The sequence below is a fragment of the Quercus suber genome, unplaced genomic scaffold, assembly GCF_002906115.3.
Source record: "Quercus suber isolate HL8 unplaced genomic scaffold, Cork oak 2.0 scaffold_922, whole genome shotgun sequence".
NCBI lineage: Eukaryota > Viridiplantae > Streptophyta > Magnoliopsida > Fagales > Fagaceae > Quercus > Quercus suber.
Genome location: NW_027070345.1, coordinates 176,656 through 195,666, shown reverse-complemented (window position 1 = coordinate 195,666; position 19,011 = coordinate 176,656). Strand labels below are relative to the sequence as shown.

The 19,011-nt window shown below is 33.9% G+C and overlaps 2 protein-coding genes and 1 pseudogene across 10 annotated transcripts; all 3 read left to right on the top strand.

The window, feature by feature from the left end:
* The first annotated feature begins 2,051 nt into the window (after positions 1 to 2,051).
* On the top strand, positions 2,052 to 10,467 carry LOC112011150 (disease resistance protein RUN1). Of its 9 annotated transcripts, none has more exons than XM_065768328.1 (9): positions 2,052 to 2,962; positions 3,293 to 4,433; positions 4,626 to 4,898; positions 4,991 to 5,821; positions 5,935 to 6,704; positions 6,887 to 6,917; positions 7,789 to 8,098; positions 9,051 to 9,594; positions 9,969 to 10,467. In XM_065768328.1, exons 1-5 carry the CDS (start codon positions 2,457 to 2,459, stop codon positions 6,562 to 6,564), a joined length of 3,381 nt encoding a protein of 1,126 aa, XP_065624400.1. In that variant the 5' UTR covers positions 2,052 to 2,456; the 3' UTR covers positions 6,565 to 6,704; positions 6,887 to 6,917; positions 7,789 to 8,098; positions 9,051 to 9,594; positions 9,969 to 10,467. The 9 variants fall into 9 exon arrangements, with proteins under 9 accessions (XP_065624400.1, XP_065624401.1, XP_065624402.1 ...); XM_065768329.1 differs by having other exon boundaries at positions 6,887 to 6,947; positions 9,051 to 9,547; XM_065768330.1 differs by having other exon boundaries at positions 6,887 to 6,947; positions 10,017 to 10,467.
* On the top strand, positions 9,448 to 17,931 carry LOC112011166 (uncharacterized; annotated as a pseudogene).
* LOC112011151 (helicase SEN1-like) lies at positions 13,709 to 17,240 on the top strand. Its single transcript, XM_065768337.1, has 7 exons — positions 13,709 to 13,713; positions 14,049 to 14,320; positions 15,312 to 15,457; positions 15,545 to 15,841; positions 16,023 to 16,246; positions 16,306 to 16,540; positions 17,058 to 17,240. Exons 1-7 carry the CDS (start codon positions 13,709 to 13,711, stop codon positions 17,238 to 17,240), a joined length of 1,362 nt encoding a protein of 453 aa, XP_065624409.1.
* Positions 17,932 to 19,011: the final 1,080 nt, after the last annotated feature.

The window sequence follows — 19,011 nt, the reverse complement described above, 5'->3', positions numbered from 1 at the left end:
GTATTTTTATGAAAAACACATGGAATCTAAAGATTCATGTCAGGACATTAAACTCTTTGCTACAACTCACCAGCCAAGACATTACACCATTTGCTACAACTCACCGGCCAATCTAATGAACAAGATTCAAAGGAGACAAAACCAAACAAGGGAGAGACTACAAGCAAAGAAGCATGATCACTAAGACAAAACAGTAAAGTATTTTTTAGTGGTTGAGTAGGGTGTTCAAATGAACCTTGCTCTTGTTGTATGTTCATGGAATGAATTTGAACTTCCAAGAAGAAGAATGCAATTAAGGACAGCAGATTGAATGAGAATCTTGATACTATTATAGGTGGAGTCAATAGTGATTTCTCTGTGTGTTAAACTTTTGGATCCATGTCAATAGTGATTTCTTTGTGTGATAAATTAGCAATGAACAAAACCAATGAAAATTTTTTCATTGTATTAGCACAGAAAAATTATGTTGCTAAAAAAATCAATGAAAAATTATAAAACTTGTCACATTTTTTTTTTCTTCTGAAAGTTTCTAATCTAAAATAAAACCTGTCACATTTGTGTGAAATAAAACCAATCACAATTCAAAATATAAGACGGAGGTCCAGCGAAGTATGCAATGGTAAACAAAGGTCCGACGAGATTTGTGGTAGGGGACAGAGGAGCTGAGGAGGAGGGAGGTGAGATTTTAGGGACTCTTTTTCACATCTAGTATGATAATTTGAGATAGAGTTTTTTTTTTTCAAGATGTTATTAGGTGTATTAGGATGTATTGGCTTTATAGTAAGTCTCAAGTAAAAAGCTCACGTGGTATGTCCGTATTGGCTAGTGTAAACCAAAGGGTTTAATTTTGGTAACAAATTGATTTCTTGTCATTGGTTCCGAGGGTTTGGGAATAAGTCAGAACGAAAGGCGGTGTCCACACCTATCATTAATGATAATTTGGTTGTACGAAAACTCATAGACATGGAGGCATATATAATAATCAAAATTTAATTGAGGACGGCAAAGAGAATGTACCATGCATATGAACCCAAGGAATTATGAGAGACAGAAGTAGCTATAAATTATGAAGCTCCAAAATTTGGTGTTTTTGTGGATGCGGTGAAAGTGTTTTCTTATAAGCTCTATTATGTAATACCTGTCAAAACTTTTATTTTCAAAAAGTAAAAGCAAGGTACTTTCTTTTCAATTTGGTATTTTGTGGATTTGGAAGGTGTTCGTCAACATATGATGACTTATAAGCACCGTATGGGACTCTTGGGAAATTTCATGACAATTGACTTATAAGCACCAATTGGACTCTTGGGAAACTTCACAGCTACCATTCAACATAATAAGGCCATGATGAGAAGGGAGGGGAATTTCATTAAAATGAGAAAAGGAGAAAAAGATAGCAGAATATATGGTATAAGACCAGAAAAACACAAAAAATCCATAAGCAAATAGGTATAGAAAGAAAAGAAATGGACCCTTAGAAAGGTAGAGATGAGCTCGGGGAAAGACAAACATAATTGAAGGGTAGCCACAATGTGTTGTTGGCTGGTAAAGTGGAAGAGTAAGCTACGAAATATAACTCCTCACATAGAAAGAGCCAAACCATTTGTCAGTGACTTCAAATTCTTGGCTTTGTTAATCTAAAGGATGACATAATTGGCTGATCATGGACTCTTGGGAAATTTCATGACAATTGACTTGAAGGTTCTTAGACTTTGTTTTCAATTTGTGGACAAACTTCTTCATCAATTATTTAATTTTTATTTTTTGTTTTGTTTGTTTATAGTTAGATAGCTCCAACAAATAGAAATCTAATATCAAAATATTTACTTGACTTGACTTAAACTTTTTTTTTAATTGCATGCAATTGATTGCAATTTCTTCTTCTTGTGCTCTTACTTTTGGAAAACACAAAAAGAATGTTCTTGCTTTCGGTGGGGCAACCCCACGCCAAATCCACATAAGTGGATTACACAAAGATTTGCCAACTTTTATATATATGGGAGGGTATCAGACATAAACATTTCTTTTGAGGTGGGTCACAGACACACTACTCTTCTTTTTCAATGCATTCACTCATTGTTCTTAATTGTTTCATTCGCTTTGTTTGGACGTTCCTAATTCTCAGTCCAAAAGAGAAGGCATGTTTTGTGGAAAGAGTGGTAAAGTTTCTTACGTACATTTGAATGAATATTAGTGGAGAAAACGCGTGTTAAAGTGTTACTGTACTTAAAAGTTAAAACTCATGTTTACAGTGCTGGGAGAAAGGAAGAAAAATTGTAGACGCGTGTTTACAGTGTTCTTTTTAAAAAAAGATACGCATTTTTCGTTTTCCTACACTCCACTGTCATACTTTCTTCTCTTTGATTGCATTCAAACGCATTACTTGATGCACTGATCTGATTCCTATTTCTTTCTCTGATTCAATTCACTCCTTTCTTAATCCTCTGTTTATAAATCCCATGATGGCTTTCCTGAACAATAAAGGAGCCTCTTCTTCTTTTTCTTCTACTTACCGATCGAACTATGATGTCTTCTTGAGCTTTAGAGGTGAAGATACCCGTGAAGGTTTTACCAGTCATTTATATAAGGCTTTGTGTGACAAAGGCTTTTACACCTTCATCGATGATAAACTTCAGAGGGGAGAAGAAATTTCAGAAGAACTTATCCAAGCCATAAAAAATTCATCAATTTTGGTTATTGTCTTCTCCGAAAACTATGCAGAGTCCATATGGTGCTTGGATGAACTTGCTGAGATTGTTGACCGTAGAGAAAAGGACCCAGAGGTTCAAATTCGTCCAGTTTTTTACAATGTTAATCCATCAGAAATACGAAATCAAAAGGGAAACTTTGGAATAGCACTGGCTAATCATGAAATGAAGTTCAATAATGACAAGGATAAGGTGCAGAGGTGGAGGGATGCTCTAAGAAAAGCAGCTACTACATCTGGATGGCATTACAAGAAAGGGTATGTATCTAATTGTTGATATCATGATTCACGAGTTTACTAATTTTATACTGCAAATCTGGTTTGTCATAACCACTGCATGCAAAAGTATACTATTTTGATCATATCATCTAGTACGAAGTTAGTTAGTCTACAAAGGTCCAATTACGAGTTTCTCTCGTGTATTTTTATACTTCTAATGACAATTATCAAAGATATGAATTATATTCCATTTACTTTATTTAAAAATGTGACAGCTGTGTGTTATAACTTACAACTAGATATCTTGAATTCGTAGCTTATCCTCTAGTTTAACTAATTATATGTTTTCTTATGCTATGTGATTGTCAGTTGCTCTACATATAAATCTGAATCTCACTTCATTCAAAACATTGTTGAAGAGATATCAAATGCTAAATTCAATTGGATGCCATTATATGTTGCTGAATACCCAGTTGGAATAAATTCTCGTGTAGAGGCCATAGTGTCACTTTTAGATATTGGGTCAGATGAATTTTGCATGGTAGGAATTCATGGCCTTCCCGGAGTAGGAAAGACTACAATCGCAAAAGCTGTTTATAATAAAATTGTTAAACATTTTGATGGAAGCAGCTTTTTAATGAATGTTAGAGAAAATTTGGGGACAGATGCTGGCATAATCACACTACAAGAGCAACTTCTTCATGACATCTTAGTGGATGAAAATTGGAGAGTGGGCAACAAATTTAGAGGAATCAGTTTGATAGAGAAGAGATTTCATTGTAAAAAGGTTTTTTTAATTCTTGATGATGTCGATAATTCGACAAGAATAGAGAATTTGCTTGGAAAATGTAATTGGTTTGCTCCTGGAAGTAGAGTCATTTTAACATTAAGAGATAGATACTTGTTAGTTGCCCTTAAAGAAAAACTTTGTACAACTTACAAGGTCAAGGAATTCGAGGTCGAGCAATTAAACGAACATGAAGCTCTTCAACTCTTCAAAGGCCATGCCTTTTCGGGAAACAAACTTTATGATGAAGATTATTCTAAACTTGTAACTAAATTCATAGATTTTGCCAATGGCCTTCCACTAGCTCTAGAAATAATAGCTCGTGATTTGTGTGGAAAAGCTAAAGATGAATGGGAAAGTGCATTAGATATTTATAACAAAATCCCTAATGAAGACATTCAAAAAATACTTAGAGTAAGTTACGATGGATTGCATGACACAGAGAAAGATATTTTTCTCGATATTGCATGCTTCTTCAAAGGATGGAACATAGATTATGTTGTAAAGATATTAAATGCTTGTGGATTACGTCCTGGCTTTGGTATTCCAAGACTTGTTAATAAGTGTCTCATAACTGTTGACAAATTTGGTAAATTGTCAATGCATGACTTGATACAACAAATGGGCAAGGAAGTTGTTCGACAACAAGCACCAGACATTCTCAGAAAACGTAGTAGGTTATGTTGTTATGAGGATTCACTTAAAGTACTAACTACAGATAAGGTACAAGTTCTTTTTCTTCAATTGTTTTGATTTTTCACTAGCTACAAGTATTGTATTTTTTTTTTAACATTTTATAAAATATTAGTTCATCAGTATATATATATATATATATATTGCTTAAAATTTCAAAATCATTATACATTTGGAAAATTCTATTATTTTTTATAGTTCACTTGATGTTTCTCCAATTAGGGATCCAAAAAAATTCGAGGCTTAATGCTGCATTCACCTCAACCAATAGAGGTACAACTACAAACTGAAGCTTTCAGAAAGATGGAAAATCTCAAATTTCTAATAGTTGAGAATGTACATATTTGTAAACCACTTGAATTTCTTCCCAACAATTTAATACTTCTTAAGTGGCCCTATTATCCTTTTCACTGGCCATTAGAATATTTTCCTGAACAACTTGTTGCTATTGAGATGCCGCATAGTCGCATCAGATTGCCAAAGCTAATCAAGCAGGTATGATTATGTGTATTTTTAAATTGGAATTTTTGTTAAATTTTTATTTCAAATTTTGTTTTAGTTAACTTTTGATTTTTTCCACCCTACAGGAGTGCCGGTTAGAAAATCTGACAGACGTCAATTTTGAAGATTGTGAATTTATTAGGATTTTACCTAAATTATGGGCCCCAAATTTAGGGAACTTGAACCTCTCTTATTGTAAAAATTTAGTTAAATTACCTAAATTATGGGCGCCAAAATTAGAGGATTTGAACCTCTCTTATTGTGTAAATTTAGTTGAGATTGATGAATGCTTTGGATATCTTGAAAAGCTTAGATTATGGTATCTCAGTGGTTGCATAAAACTTCAATTTCTTCCAAGCCAACTCAGTTTGAAATCTCTTTATTCTTTTTATCTTTCTGGCTGCTCAAGGCTTGAGAAGCTCCCTGATTTTCATCAAGAAATGAAATGTTTAGAGGGTTTATATTTAAGTGGGAGTGGTATTAGAGAGGTGCCTTCATCAATCGAGCATCTCACTAAGCTTCAGAAATTAATCATTTATAATTGCAAAAACCTTCGGGATCTTCCAGAAAGCATTTGTAAATTGCAACGGCTTTGTGAATTGCGGACTTCTACTACCAAATTGAGACCGATGTGCGATTCTTTTGATAGCACTTCCGAGGGCTATGAAGCCATAATTGAGTTAGATCTTTTGACGAAGCCTGATTACTTCCCCGCATTGGGAATGTTAGAATTATTTGAAACCAATATTGTTACCATCCCTAAAAGCATTAGCAGATTTCCCAAATTAAGATACCTTTTTTTTACGAATTGCAAGCTTCTTCCTGAAATCCAAGGACTTTCCCCATCGATAAGAATCCTTCCTGCAGAGAATTGCATGTTGTTGGATTCTCAATCAGCAAGCGGGCTATTGAATCAGGTCTCTCTCTTTCTTTAAGATATCTATAAAGAAACAATTTTTGTTACTTTCTCTAAATACTTTACGAGATTTGCTAAATGAAAAAATATCTTGAATTTTCTAATTGCGTGCAGGTAATAGAAATTATTGGGATTTCACCAAATAGAGTATGTGGTAGTGCAAGAAGCACCAATTACTTCCCATCTGAATCTGAAGCTGGGGACATATCAATGGATCGGCAGTTCTCCAATCATTCCCCATCTGAATCTGAAACTGAGGGCGTTGAATATGAAAATCGGTTCTCCAATCATACTATTATTTTTGGGGAAACTAAGATGCCAAAATGGTTTAATCATCAAAGTGTTGAAAATTCCATATTTTTCTGGGTTGGTCGCAAATTTCCAAAATTGGCTGTCTGTTTAGTTCTTGGACGAGAGGGCTTTTATGGCTATCTTTACATTTCCATCAATAGTTATAAAAAACGTGAATATGAGTGTATTAGACACTGTGGAAATAATTGTAATCTACATTTATTTTCTCCAACTCAACGGTCTCTGCAGGAGCATTTGAATGAGTCAAATCCAACTGACCAGAATCATGTTAAGGTATATGTAATCCCTGGCATAGATATATTCCGTGACGGTGACGTTGCGAATTATATAAAAAGGTGGGGGGTCCACGTAGAATGCACCTGTCCTCCTCAAGAATCTGCTATACCTAACTTGCCCCTTCTTACTGCTGGACATGATGATGATTGGTGGTGATGTTGATTACAACAAATGAATACGACTTAGCCTTGGTTGGGTTTTGTTTGTTTTTCAACTTCAATGGCTCAAGACTTTGTTAACTTCAGTATCTATTCATCGTCGTTTCTGTCTGTTTTCTTCTTGCATTTCATGACAAGGTACGTTTCCCTTTTTGGTAGCACTGTTTCATTTGCGTCTTTTACCCAACGGCAATGGATATCATATCAACTTATAAGTATTTATTGTGTTTCTGTAAAAACAATTGGGAACTGATTAAGTTTCTGAACTTGAAGATTATTATTTTATTTCTGTTAATTGATCTTTTTTTTGGTTAATGCAGTTGACTGGGATGGTTGCAGTTGAAGTCACTGGTAGGCCCCGGATTTCCTTTTGCCTTGGATGTGAGCTCAGTCTTGTTTTCTTTTATATGATTTTGTTTTTTTATATCTGATTTGTCAAATTGAGATGCATAATTTCTGCTCATGGCGAGGAAAAATCTTGCAATTGTTTCCTAGTTTTATTTATTCGTTTGGACTTAATTGGTTTCTTAGTTTAAAAAAATTATGTATACCAATCGCATAGAATCCTGACTTTTGTAGAAAATGTGTATCATTTTGAATTTTAGAAGCTACATCAAATTTGTTTGGCTGTGTACAAGATTGTTTGAGATAAATCATAAATGACTTGCGTTACAGCAGCACACTTAAATGGTCTATAATAATTTGCTAGGTTAGCTGATCATTTAAGACTTGCTAACCAAAAATTAAAATGGCTGTGCATTTTAATGTCTTTGGTTGGATCTCTGGAAGAATATTAGTTCGTATTTGATTGGTTGAAGAGATGATTTTCAAAGATATAATCTAAAAGCACAGGTCTTTAATATTTTTTGTTCTTTCTCTATTAATTAGGAATATTTGATATAGGTGAGGATCGCAGAGCCATGATTTCATTATTGTTGGCATAGCAACTGTAGAGGCTGTTATAACTCTGTTCTTCCTTAAGTTTTTGCATTTAAAATGATCTTTCTATCCTATAGGATCCTCTGTCCATATTTTATAGCCAATTCTCTAAGGGTCAAACTAAATTTTCAAAGTAGTTCCGAGTCACAATATTGCCATTAGAATATGAGACAAGCATTAACTGGAAAGCTCCAATTTCAAGTCAAGTCTTATGCAAGTAGAAAGGATAGTTGGAAAATGAAAATCAGCATTTAATAGGTCAACCCACTTCTGAATTCTGCAGAAGGTTATGAGCTATAAGCATCTCAAACTTCATGGCATACTGTGAACTGAAGACGAGGGCAGTCTAGCAAATCTCTTGTGAAACTTAAAAAAAAAAAGAATCCTATGATGGGCCCTCTACACTGAGGGAAACTTGAAGCTCCTTCTCTGCACATTGATGAAGTCGCTTAGACCCAGACTTGGCTTAACCTGCATTACAAATAGCTCTTAAGTGGAGCAATACAGGATGAGACACCGTGTCTCCTTCAAGTTGGAGGAAATGACAAACCTTTCAAGTACTCAAAACTGTCTCTTGGCATGCTTGTCCTCAGGTAAATAATATCCATAGACATTTTAAGAACTTGCCTCAATTCTACTTTCTGCATAAACAACATATTTGATGAGAAAAAGATGTACACCTTTTGTAATCCAATGCAAAAGTTCCAATTTACCTATAGCCAGGTTTTTGTTATGAATTTTAGCTGTGATTCAGGTTGGCACTATATGTCACTTAACTTCTCAAGCCACAAAATACACGGCCACAAACACTCTTCACAACTTAGAGAAACAAAGATTGATTATAAGAAAACTGCTATTACCCATCCCAATACTCTAATTAAGTTGGGGAAAAAAAAAAGATTGATTGTCTCAGCAATAAAAATTCTGTTCAAGATTCATAAAATGTGTGGTATTCTAACATAAATACTCCAATACCAACCCCCCTCCCCACATCCCATGCTAGAGAAATGGGAAGTTTCACAGTCATGCAGATAAACAATGTGGGTTCAGGATGCGCTTGATATTGTATTCAGATCATATTTAATCATGATATATTAAGAATTGATTTAGTAGATGAAAAGTAATTGTTGAAAGCTTATTATTTCTCTTTTTGTTTTGTGTGTGTGTGTGTGTTTGGGGGGGGCGGGGGGGTGTGTGTTGAGGAGCTGAAGGACTAAAGTCTAAGAGTGAGATAGGTCATTTTTATTCAGAGTTTGTATTTAGTTTCTTATATCTTGTCAAGTAAATCATGATAGGGAAGGAGAGCGTGCTATGACTAAATAGTATGACATCTAGCTGTTAGCCATACCAAATAGTTGAATTATTATGATTTGGTTTAACTAATATGATACAAAATTGATTGAAACTCTTGGATGTGGTTACCTGTTTATTCTGTATGTAAATTTTCATAAAGAGATATAGTGCTGCAATTATTTTCATATCATGTAATGTTTATCACACTTCTACATGTGCTTATCTTTCCTCTGATTAAAGTTATTCACTTAGGTGAGAAAGATCCCAGAGACATTCTCCTCGACCACAATGTACTTGACCTCATTCTGTGATCCACTTGTTGAAGAAACTCATGCTGACTTGATGTCAAGCATGTCAACAGTATCCCAAGCACCTACGCGTGCAATATTTTCTGTCAGGCAAACTGTGAAATGTAAACCACCTAAAGACCTCTTTTACCATGTTACACTTGAAAGTGTGAAAAAATTGAGAATCATGGTGTGATATATGAACCTGAAGTTAAGAGACATCATTGCCGTAACAGGTGTAAGACCAAAATGCATTGATGATTTAGAAAGACCAAACAGGTTCTATCTTGTTGCTTTTGTTCTGAGTGTGAGATACGAAAGATTTCTGACAACATTATCCTCAAAGCCTATCTTGTTTGAACATGGCAAGAACAAGAAAGGGGCAGAATCTTTATGCAGTTCCCTTGATAAACATGACCACAAATATTCGTATATGGAGGGCCTTGAACTCTAAGTTGGAAGGTGGGAACTTAAACATCATTCAAAATGTGCTGCAATCTAGTTCTATGGTAAAATTTTGGTAATTTCTTATTTCAAATGGCATATTAATATTAGGCTTAAATTCGCTGTTGTCAGTCCCTAAACTTTAGCATATGAGCAATTTTAATTCCTAAAGTAATCACTTTTAGTCCTTTAGATGATGTGTACAAATTAGAAACTAACACGGAATCACTCCATAGGGACTAAAAGTGGTCACTTTAAGTTTGTTAAGGACTAAAATTGATCACTTCAAATTTATTTGGGACTAAAAGCAATCACTTCAAACTTTAGGGACTAAAATTGGACTTGAACTAAAGTTTTGGGACAACAGTTATTTTGGCCTTGCTATTTTTATTGGCAATAATTTTTTTTTTTTTTACCTCCCTTTATTTACATTATGTAGGATGCTACAAATTGTACTACCTTCTTATTGAAGAAAATTGCAGTGCAGCCTTTGCAGCTATAAGTTCCAGAATCTGCTCTTCTGATTTAAATGACTCCCAAAAAGATGCAGTTCTTAGCTGCTTGGTAACTAGGGAATGCAATCATCATAATACTGTCAAACTAATATGGGTACCTCCAGGAACTGGGAAAACCAAGACAGTTGGTGTTCTCTTATTCTCTCTGCTTAGAATGAAATGCAAAACACTTAAATGTACCCCAACTAATACTGCTGTTTTGGAAGTGACACAGAGGCTTCTAAAGAATGTGACAGAGTCACTTGAATATGATACTTATGGACTTGGAGATGTGGTTTTATTTGGAAATGGGAAACAAATGAAGATTCTGGATCGAATATGATACTTATGGGCTTGGAGATGTGGTTTTATTTGGAAATGGGAAGCAAATGAAGATTCTGGATCGCCATAATATCCTCGATATATTCCTTGATAATTGAGTTAGCATACTACAAGAATGCCTTGTTTCATCATCTGGTTGGAAAGGTAGTTTAACATCAATGATATGTTTGTTGGAGGACCCTAGACGGCAATACAATTTATACTTGAATGACAGAAGCATGACAGACAATGAGGAGGAGAAAATTGAAGACAAGAAGAGCAAGAAAAATGTGAGGAATGTTATTGTTAAAGCCTTAAATGAAAACAAAAGCAAGAAAAACGAAGGACAGGTGGTTGACAAATATGAAAGTCATTTATTGTTTGAGGAATTTGTTCAAAGGAGATTCAATTGCATTTTACAACGTTTGAAGTATTGTAATGTAAATTTGTGTACACACTTACTGACTTCTTTTATTTCATTAGAAGTGGTAAAGAAGATGAAGTTAGCTCTTGATTTGCTCACATCTCTAGAAAATTTTTTATGTTACTGTTGCTGACAAAGGAATAGAGCAAGTCTCTGAAGAAAATGATCAAAGATTTGGTCACTTGATGAAATCTAGTTTTGTGAGAGGAGATTGCCGTCGGATACTTAGAACAATTCCTAAAAAACTCCCTGTTCCAGACTTTAGATATGAGTGGGAGATTAAAAAATTCTGCCTAGAACATTCATGTCTATATTTCTGCACTGTATCAAGCTCTGCTAAACTGCATGAAGTAAAGACTCAATGGGAAGTACTAGTTATAGATGAAGCTGCTCAGCCTAAGGAATGTGAATCCACCATTCCTGTACAACTTCCTGGCCACCGCCTTGCTATTCTCATTGGGGATGAGCGGCAACTTCCTGCGATGGTTAAAAGCAAGGTTTGAGTTTTATTATTATGACTCTCTGGATGTTTGTCTGTTTTTACAATTTATTAATAGAGTTTATGTACCTTTAAAATTTGCTATTATTAGGTTTCTGAGGAAGCTGAATTTGGAAGAAGTTTGTTCCAAAGGCTGGTATTGCTAGGAAAAAATAAAAACCTTCTTAATGTCCAGCATAGGATGCATCCATCCATAAGCTTATTTCCAAATAGGGTGTTCTATGAAAATCAGATTTTGGATGGCCCCAATGTCAAAGAAAGAAGGTATGAGAGGCGTTTCCTTCAGGGAAATATGTTTAGCTCCTACTCTTTCATTAATGTAGCACATGGAAAAGAGGATTTTGATTACAGCCTTAGCCTCAAAAATATGGTTGAGGTTGCTGTAGCATCTGATATAGTTGCAAGCCTTTTCAAAGGTATGTCTAAATTACAACTAATCGTAATCTCAATTTTGCTGAAATGTTATGCTAGGAATGCTAATTGTGGTTAGCTTGGTGATAGATAATTTAATGAGTTCAACAAGTCTCTTTTTTATTTGTTTCTCTTGCCACTGCTAAAGAATCCGTTCGCACAAAGAAGAAAGTTAAAGTTGGTATCATCTCGCCATACAAGGCACAGGTCTATGCAATTGGAGAGAAGGTGAAAAACTACAGTGTTGATTCTAATGATGACTTCTCAATTAGTTTTAGCTCTGTTGATGGTTTCCAAGGTGGTGAGGAGGATGTGATAATTATCTCAATTGTCAGATGTAATATGAATGGAGTAGTTGGTTTTCCTGAAAATTGTCAAAGAGTAAATGTGGCACTATCCTGTGCAAGGTAACACATTATAGACTTGACTATGGGCAGCTCAAACATATTTTGGGGCTTTGATAGTTTTTGCAATTAATAGGCATGGTTTTAGTCTGCAGGTATTTCCTTTGGATATTGGGAAATGAAGCAACTTTAACTAAAAGTTGCACTATTTGGAAGGAATTAGTCATTGATGCCAAGAAAAGGGGGCATTTCTACAATGCTGATGTAGACAAGAGCTTGGCTCAGGCTATTACAGTTGCCTTGGTTGAGCATAACCAAATACAAATTTTACTTTACATGGATTCCTTTCTGTTCAGAGAGGCCAAATGGAAGGTATGCTGATTCAAAGTTTTCTCCTCTTATTTCTAATGATACATCAACCATTGTTTTTGTTATTATCTGCTTCTTTAATATTAGGATTTGAATCCGTATTCCTAGATTATTAATGTTAGTGTTGTGATTAGGTTCAAACATTAATCAATTGACACATACTTCATTTTTGTTTTTGTTTTTTGTAGGTCTCTTTCAGCAATGATTTTTTGAAGTCCATGTCGAGAGCGAAAAATGCTGAGACTTGTAAACAAGTGCTTACTTTATTGGAAAATCTAGCAAATGGTTGGCGTCAATCACACAGGAAGAAAAACCTCTTTTTTTATCAGGGAACTTCCCAATTATTAGAACAGTACAAGGTCAGTGGGTTGCTGAATCTTGTTTGGACTGTAGACATCCTCAAGGAAATTTCATATTACATTCAAATTTGAAGGTCTGGAATATTTTGCCATTATCTGAAATACCAAGAGTAACAAATCATCTTGATGCCTTATTTGAGAATTATAGTGGATAAGGTGAATCAATGCAAATACAAATCTCTCAACGGGTATGAATTTATCTGAATTCATGATTTGTCAATTAGCTTTTAGTCAACTTTATTTTATATTAAATGAGTATTCATTAGAATATCAAATGGGAGTCACCATGCTGTTGGAGTAAGGTGTCAATTAGAAACATAGTCAGAAAGTTCTATTTTGCTTTAGGTGAACTAGCTCTGCCACTTGCCAAAATCTTGGTATTGACAATATTGTGACCAACAATTGCTTGTAGATTTATTTTTTGTCCCATAATCTCCCAATACTGTATATATCCTGGTGTTTGAAGATATCCCTTTAAAGGACTTACACATATGTTTAAATACTAGGGGTTTTCTTTCCTTTAACTTGTTTTGTGGAACTTGGCCTAGTGGAAATTCCCTGGGTTGTACTGTATTAGATTCACTAAATACTTTTCATAATAGCTTTGTCATTATCAATATAATTCCAAATTTGTGACAAAACTAAATATCATCAGTGATTATTATTATTATTATTATTAGTATTATTACTACTACCACCTACTTTGGTGTGCAACATTATAATTTTTTCCCTTTATAACCTTATTTTGCAAATGATATTTTGAGGTTTCAATGTGCATAATCAGAACTTTATGTGTCATTTTTTTGTTACTTTCCTTCCTATGAAGACAAGACATGCATGTTTAATTGAAGGATAGTTTGAAGGACTAACGGTTTCTCCTATCAATGATATTCAGAAATAACTCCACTATGGGGAGAGGCGTTATTAGGAAATGGCTAAGAAAGTTGCCTAATGAGTAATGAGGTAGGTTTACATTCTTCATGGGAATAGAATATTGATTCTTTATTTTTAACATATATTTTCTAATCAATCATTCTGTCAATATTGGAATTAAAAAAGAAGTTTGAAATTGTTAAGAGCCTTCTATCTTTAACTTTAAACAGATTTTTTTTTTAAGACTTTAACTTTAAACAGATATTTACTAATCAATCATTCCGTCAATATTGGAGTTTAAAATGAAGTTTGAAAATGTTGAGAGCCTTCGATCTTTAACTTTTAATATCTTAGATTCTAGCTTTCTTGGAGACATCCATAATTCTCTCTTCTTGTTCTATTTGGATGCTGGCTTTTTGTGGCAGTGATGCCTCAGAGGAAGGTTATGACCATCACCAGCCCGAAATGCTTCTTGCAAGTTATACATTTCATGCACATCTTAACTACAGTCTTTGCACATTTGTTCTTATTTCTTATTGTCATTATTTTTCTGAAGTAATGAAAAAGTCTAAGAAATGGGACACAAGAAATGCAAATTCTGGAACAGCTTTCATGATTATCTTCTGCATAATCCTAACAAGTTATGAGGCTGATATAATACTGGCCAAAATTGTGTGCAATGACATCTTCCTTATGTGTAATTCTATATTTTAAATATCGTAAACATTAGAAAGTATTTCAATTAGGTAGTATCACTGTCCTCTGCCATTTTTTCTTGTTCAACCTGAATTACTTGAATTTTACAACTAGAGAATAAAACTATCAAAGGCCAATGTAAATATGAAAATAAAATTACTTTCAATGCTTAACTGGACAAATGAATTAAAGTTAGATTTTATTCAAGTTCATTAAAATCCGACTCTTTTATTCTTTAAGAACGAGCCACATTGCTTTGGCCACGGTCTGTTTGTAATATTGATGCAAAAGGGACATCTCCTGAGATAGTTCTAACTCCTATAGATAATTCATAATTCACCATTATCATATTGATGCACAAGGGACATATTCTGAAATAGCTGCAACTCCCTTACATAATCTTGAGCTATCATAAATGAGAAAAATGTATAGCCAATTCCATCAAAAAATGGGAAAGCAAATTAAATAATCCCATGCAGGGTGAATAGATGTTCCCATTTATGCAGCAGCAACAAAGGCATTCTCTCACTCTCTGAACATTGAAATCGAACAAATGTCATCCTTCATCAAAGAGGAAATGAAATTTAACTTTGAAACAAGTAAATACTCAAAATTCTGATAGCAAATATAACAAGTTTTTTCATAATTTTTACTTGAAACATTGGGGAATCACTGTTAACATCTTAGAAGAAACCACCCAGTGGAAAATCATAATTCTCAGGTAAAAACAGCAACAAAAATCTTATTGACTTGTAGTAGGTAATCCATGTCATATAGGTACCAGAAAACTAAGATATGATTCGTTCCAACCATGCATATGACAAAGAGAATTCCCTTGGCACTCCTTTATGCTAAATTCTGTGTCAAAAATTTCAGTTGTAATATCAAAATTTCATTCTAGTATTATTTATTTATTATTTTAAAAAAATTCTGCCTAGAAAATTCATGTCTATATTTCTGCACTGTATCAAGCTCTGCTAAATTGCATGAAGTAAAGACTCAATGGGAAGTACTGGTTATAGATGAAGCTGCTCAGCTTAAGGAATGTGAATCCACCATTCCTTTACAACTTCCTGGCCACCGCCTCGCTATTCTCATTGGGGATGAGTCGCAACTTCCTGCGATGGTTAAAAGCAAGGTTTAAAGTTTTATCTGTCTTTTTGTCTTTATGAATTATTAATAGATTTTATGTATCCTTAAAATTTGCTATTATTTGGTTTTTGAGAAAGCTGAATTTGAAAGAAGTTTGTTCCAGAGGCTGGTATTGCTAGGACAAAAGAAAGAACTTCTTAATGTCCAGCACAGGAAGCATCCATCCTTAAGCTTATTTCCAAATAGGGTGTTCTATGAAAATCAGATTTTGGATGGGCCCAATGTCAAAGAAAGAAGGCAGGAAAGGATTTTCCTTCAGGGAAATATGTTCGGCTCCTACTCTTTCATTAATGTAGCACATGGAAAAGAGGAATTCGATAACAGCCAGAGTCTCAAAAATATGGTTGAGGCTGCTGTGGCGTCTGAGATAGTTGCAAGCCTTTTCAAATGTATGTCTAAATTTGGAACTAATCCTAATCTCAATTTTGCTGAAATGTTAGACTAGGAATTTTAAATTATGGTCAGCTTGATGATAGATCATTTTATGGGTACAATGACTCTCTTTTTTATTTGTTTCTCTTGCCACTGCTAAAGAATCTGTTTGCACAAAGAAGAAAGTTAAAGTTGGTATCATCTCACCATACAAGGCACAAGTCTTTGCAATTGGAGAGAAGGTGAAAAACTACAGTGCTGATATTAATGAAGACTTCTCAATTAGTGTTTGCTCTGTTGATGGGTTCCAGGGTGGTGATGAGGATGTGATAATTGTCTCTAATGGAGTAGTTGGTTTTCTTAAAAATCATCAAAGAGCAAATGTGGCACTAATCCGTGCAAGGTAATACATTCTTGAGTCTTGACATATTTTAAGGCTTTGGTGGCTTTTGCAATTAATAGGCATGCTTTCACTCTGCAGGCATTCCTTTGGATATTGGGAAATGAAGTGACTTTAAATAAAAGGTGCACTATTTGGAAGGATTTAGTCATCGACGCCAAGAAGCGGGGGTGTTTCTACAATGCTGATGAAGACAAAAGCTTTGCTCAGGCTATTACAGTTGCCTTGGTTGAACATAACCAAATACACATTTTACTCAACATGGATTCCTTTCTGTTCAAAAAGGCCCAATGGAAGGTATGTTGATTAAATTATTTTTTCCTTTTACTATTTTTAATGATACATCAACTATTGTTTCCAGTTTCTATGCTTCTTTTATCAAAAAGTATGAGCTGAAAAATTCTTTTATTTCATATATGGTAGTTTTCTTTTTGACAATATGAAGAATTTATTGACCTCAGTTTCTATTTTGTCCATAAAGTTAGTAAGGTTTGTTCATAATATAATAAAGCTGCTCAAAAAGTGTAGGGGAAAAGATTTAATCATTGTGTCTCAGTTTTGTTCTTCCCCTTGAACAAATATTATCAGGGGAACAACATATTAAAATTGATTTTACATATCCAAGTGAGTTCATTTTAATTAATTTCCATTTACTTCTTAATTACAATTTTATGCTAGGAACCAAAGCATAGATAATATTCAATATAGGAGGCTGAGGCTTTTGGAATTTGTATTCCATATTCCTCAATTCATTAGGTTTAAACAATAAACAATTGACCCTCACTAATTTTTTATTTTTTATTTATTAATATAGGTCTCTTTCAGCAATGACTTTTTGAAATCCATGTCGAAAGTTGAAAATGCTGAGACTTGTAAAGAAGTGCTTACTTTATTGGAAAATCTTGCAAATGGTTGGCGTCAACCTCTCGAAATGAATAAAATTCTTTTACCATCATGGAACTTCTTCCCAATTATTAGAGCAGTACAAGGTCAATAGGTTGCTAAATCTTGTTTGGACAGTTGGCATACTTGAGGAGAATTCATATTACATTTAGATTTTGAAGGTCTGGGACATTTTGCCATTATCTGAAATGCCAAGACTAGCAAATTGTCTTGATGTCTTATTTGAGAATTACACAGTGTATAAGATGAATCGCTGCAAATTTTTATTTGCAACGATTCATCTTAATTTTGTGTTGTGGAAACCTAACTCAAAGTTTTATTTGCTATAGGTCTTTGGTTGTTCCAATGAGATGGCCGATTGTCTCAAATAGTTGTACTGAAGCTATAGGTCTTTGGTTGTTCCAATCATCATCTACAACTTTTAAGTAAGTAACAAGTTCAAATTTTAACATATACAATACTTATATTAATAGATGAAGACCTCAATATATTTTTATAATTACAACTTAAGCAAGGGCATTGTTCCAAAATATCTGCTTTAGGCCTGAAGGGTGTGGGAAAGAAGAAAATTTAAACTTTTATGTTGGATTTCTCAAATTTGGGAAGAATATGTGTTGTGGAAACCTAACTCAAAGTTTTATTTGCTATAGGTCTTTGGTGGTTCCAATGAGATGGCCAATAGGCTCAAATAGTTGTACTGAAGCTAATCCTGTGCAATCACTATTAGAACCATTGGCTTCACTCAGTCTGAGGTATGATTCAGATTCATCATCTACAACTTTTAGGTGAGTAACAAGTTCAAATTTTCAGCAATTATTTTATTAGTCAATTTTTCTTACTTTAGAATAGCTTAAACAAATTTCAATAGTTAGTGTAGAGCAGTTTTTATTCAATTTTAAGTATGCATTACATTGTTGAATGGGAGTTACCATGTTGCTGGAGTAAGGTGTCAGTTAAAAACATTGACAGTATCTTTTGTTATACTTTAGGCCAACTAGCACTGCTACTTGTTGAAATCCTGATACTGGACATAATGTGACCTGAAAATGCTCATGTTGGTATAGGAAGAAATCCTTACACAGGACTTTAAATTATGTCTAGATACAAGTGATTTTCTTTCCTTTGACTTTTTGTGGTCCTTGTCTAAATGGAAAATTCCTAGGTCATACAATATTAGATCACTAATTTCTTTTGATAATAGCTTTTGTCATTATCAATATAGTTCCTCATTTGTGACACATCTAATTATCATTACTGATATATCATATATTATTATTATTTTGGTGTGCAACATTGTAAAATAATTCCTTTGTAACCTTATTTTGACTAGTATTTTGAAGGCTTCAATCTGCATAATCAAAACCCCATGTCATTTTTGTACCTTACTTTCTCTCATGTGAGAAAACATGCATGTTAAATTGAAGGTTAGTTTGTAGAGCTTACTGTTTTTCCAATCAATATGATATGCAGAAATAAGTCTACTATGGGGAGAAGTGATGTCACGAAGTGGTTAATAAATTTTCCTAATGACTAATGAGGTATGTTTACATTCTTCTTGGGACAATTGGTAATTTATCATGATTAATCATTGAGTTAATATTTGAATTTAAGTAGTAGTTTGAAAATGTTGTGAGACTTATTATCTTTAACTTTTAATATCTTATTATTATTTGATTCTAGCTAATATGGATAAATCTATAATCATCACTTCTTGTTCTGTTTGGATGCAGGTGATTGGGTTAGCAGTCATGATTTCTCAAACAAAGATCATAACCATCACCAGCCATGTTTCTTACATATTATAGATGTCCTACCCATCTTAACTAGATTCAATTCACATTTGTTCTTATTTCTTATTTTGTTTT

What these genes read in the sequence shown, in the direction of transcription:
- LOC112011150 (XM_065768334.1), top strand. Translation starts at nt 2,457, where the DNA reads ATGATGGCTTTCCTGAACAATAAAGGAGCCTCTTCTTCTTTTTCTTCT. An exon ending in AAGTACTAACTACAGATAAG is followed by an intron (nt 4,434 to 4,625) that starts GTACAAGTTCTT and finishes TTCTCCAATTAG; the next exon opens with GGATCCAAAAAAATTCGAGG. An exon ending in TGCCAAAGCTAATCAAGCAG is followed by an intron (nt 4,899 to 4,990) that starts GTATGATTATGT and finishes TCCACCCTACAG; the next exon opens with GAGTGCCGGTTAGAAAATCT.
- LOC112011151 (XM_065768337.1), top strand. An exon ending in CTGCGATGGTTAAAAGCAAG is followed by an intron (nt 15,458 to 15,544) that starts GTTTAAAGTTTT and finishes TTGGTTTTTGAG; the next exon opens with AAAGCTGAATTTGAAAGAAG. An exon ending in GTGGCACTAATCCGTGCAAG is followed by an intron (nt 16,247 to 16,305) that starts GTAATACATTCT and finishes TGCAATTAATAG; the next exon opens with GCATGCTTTCACTCTGCAGG.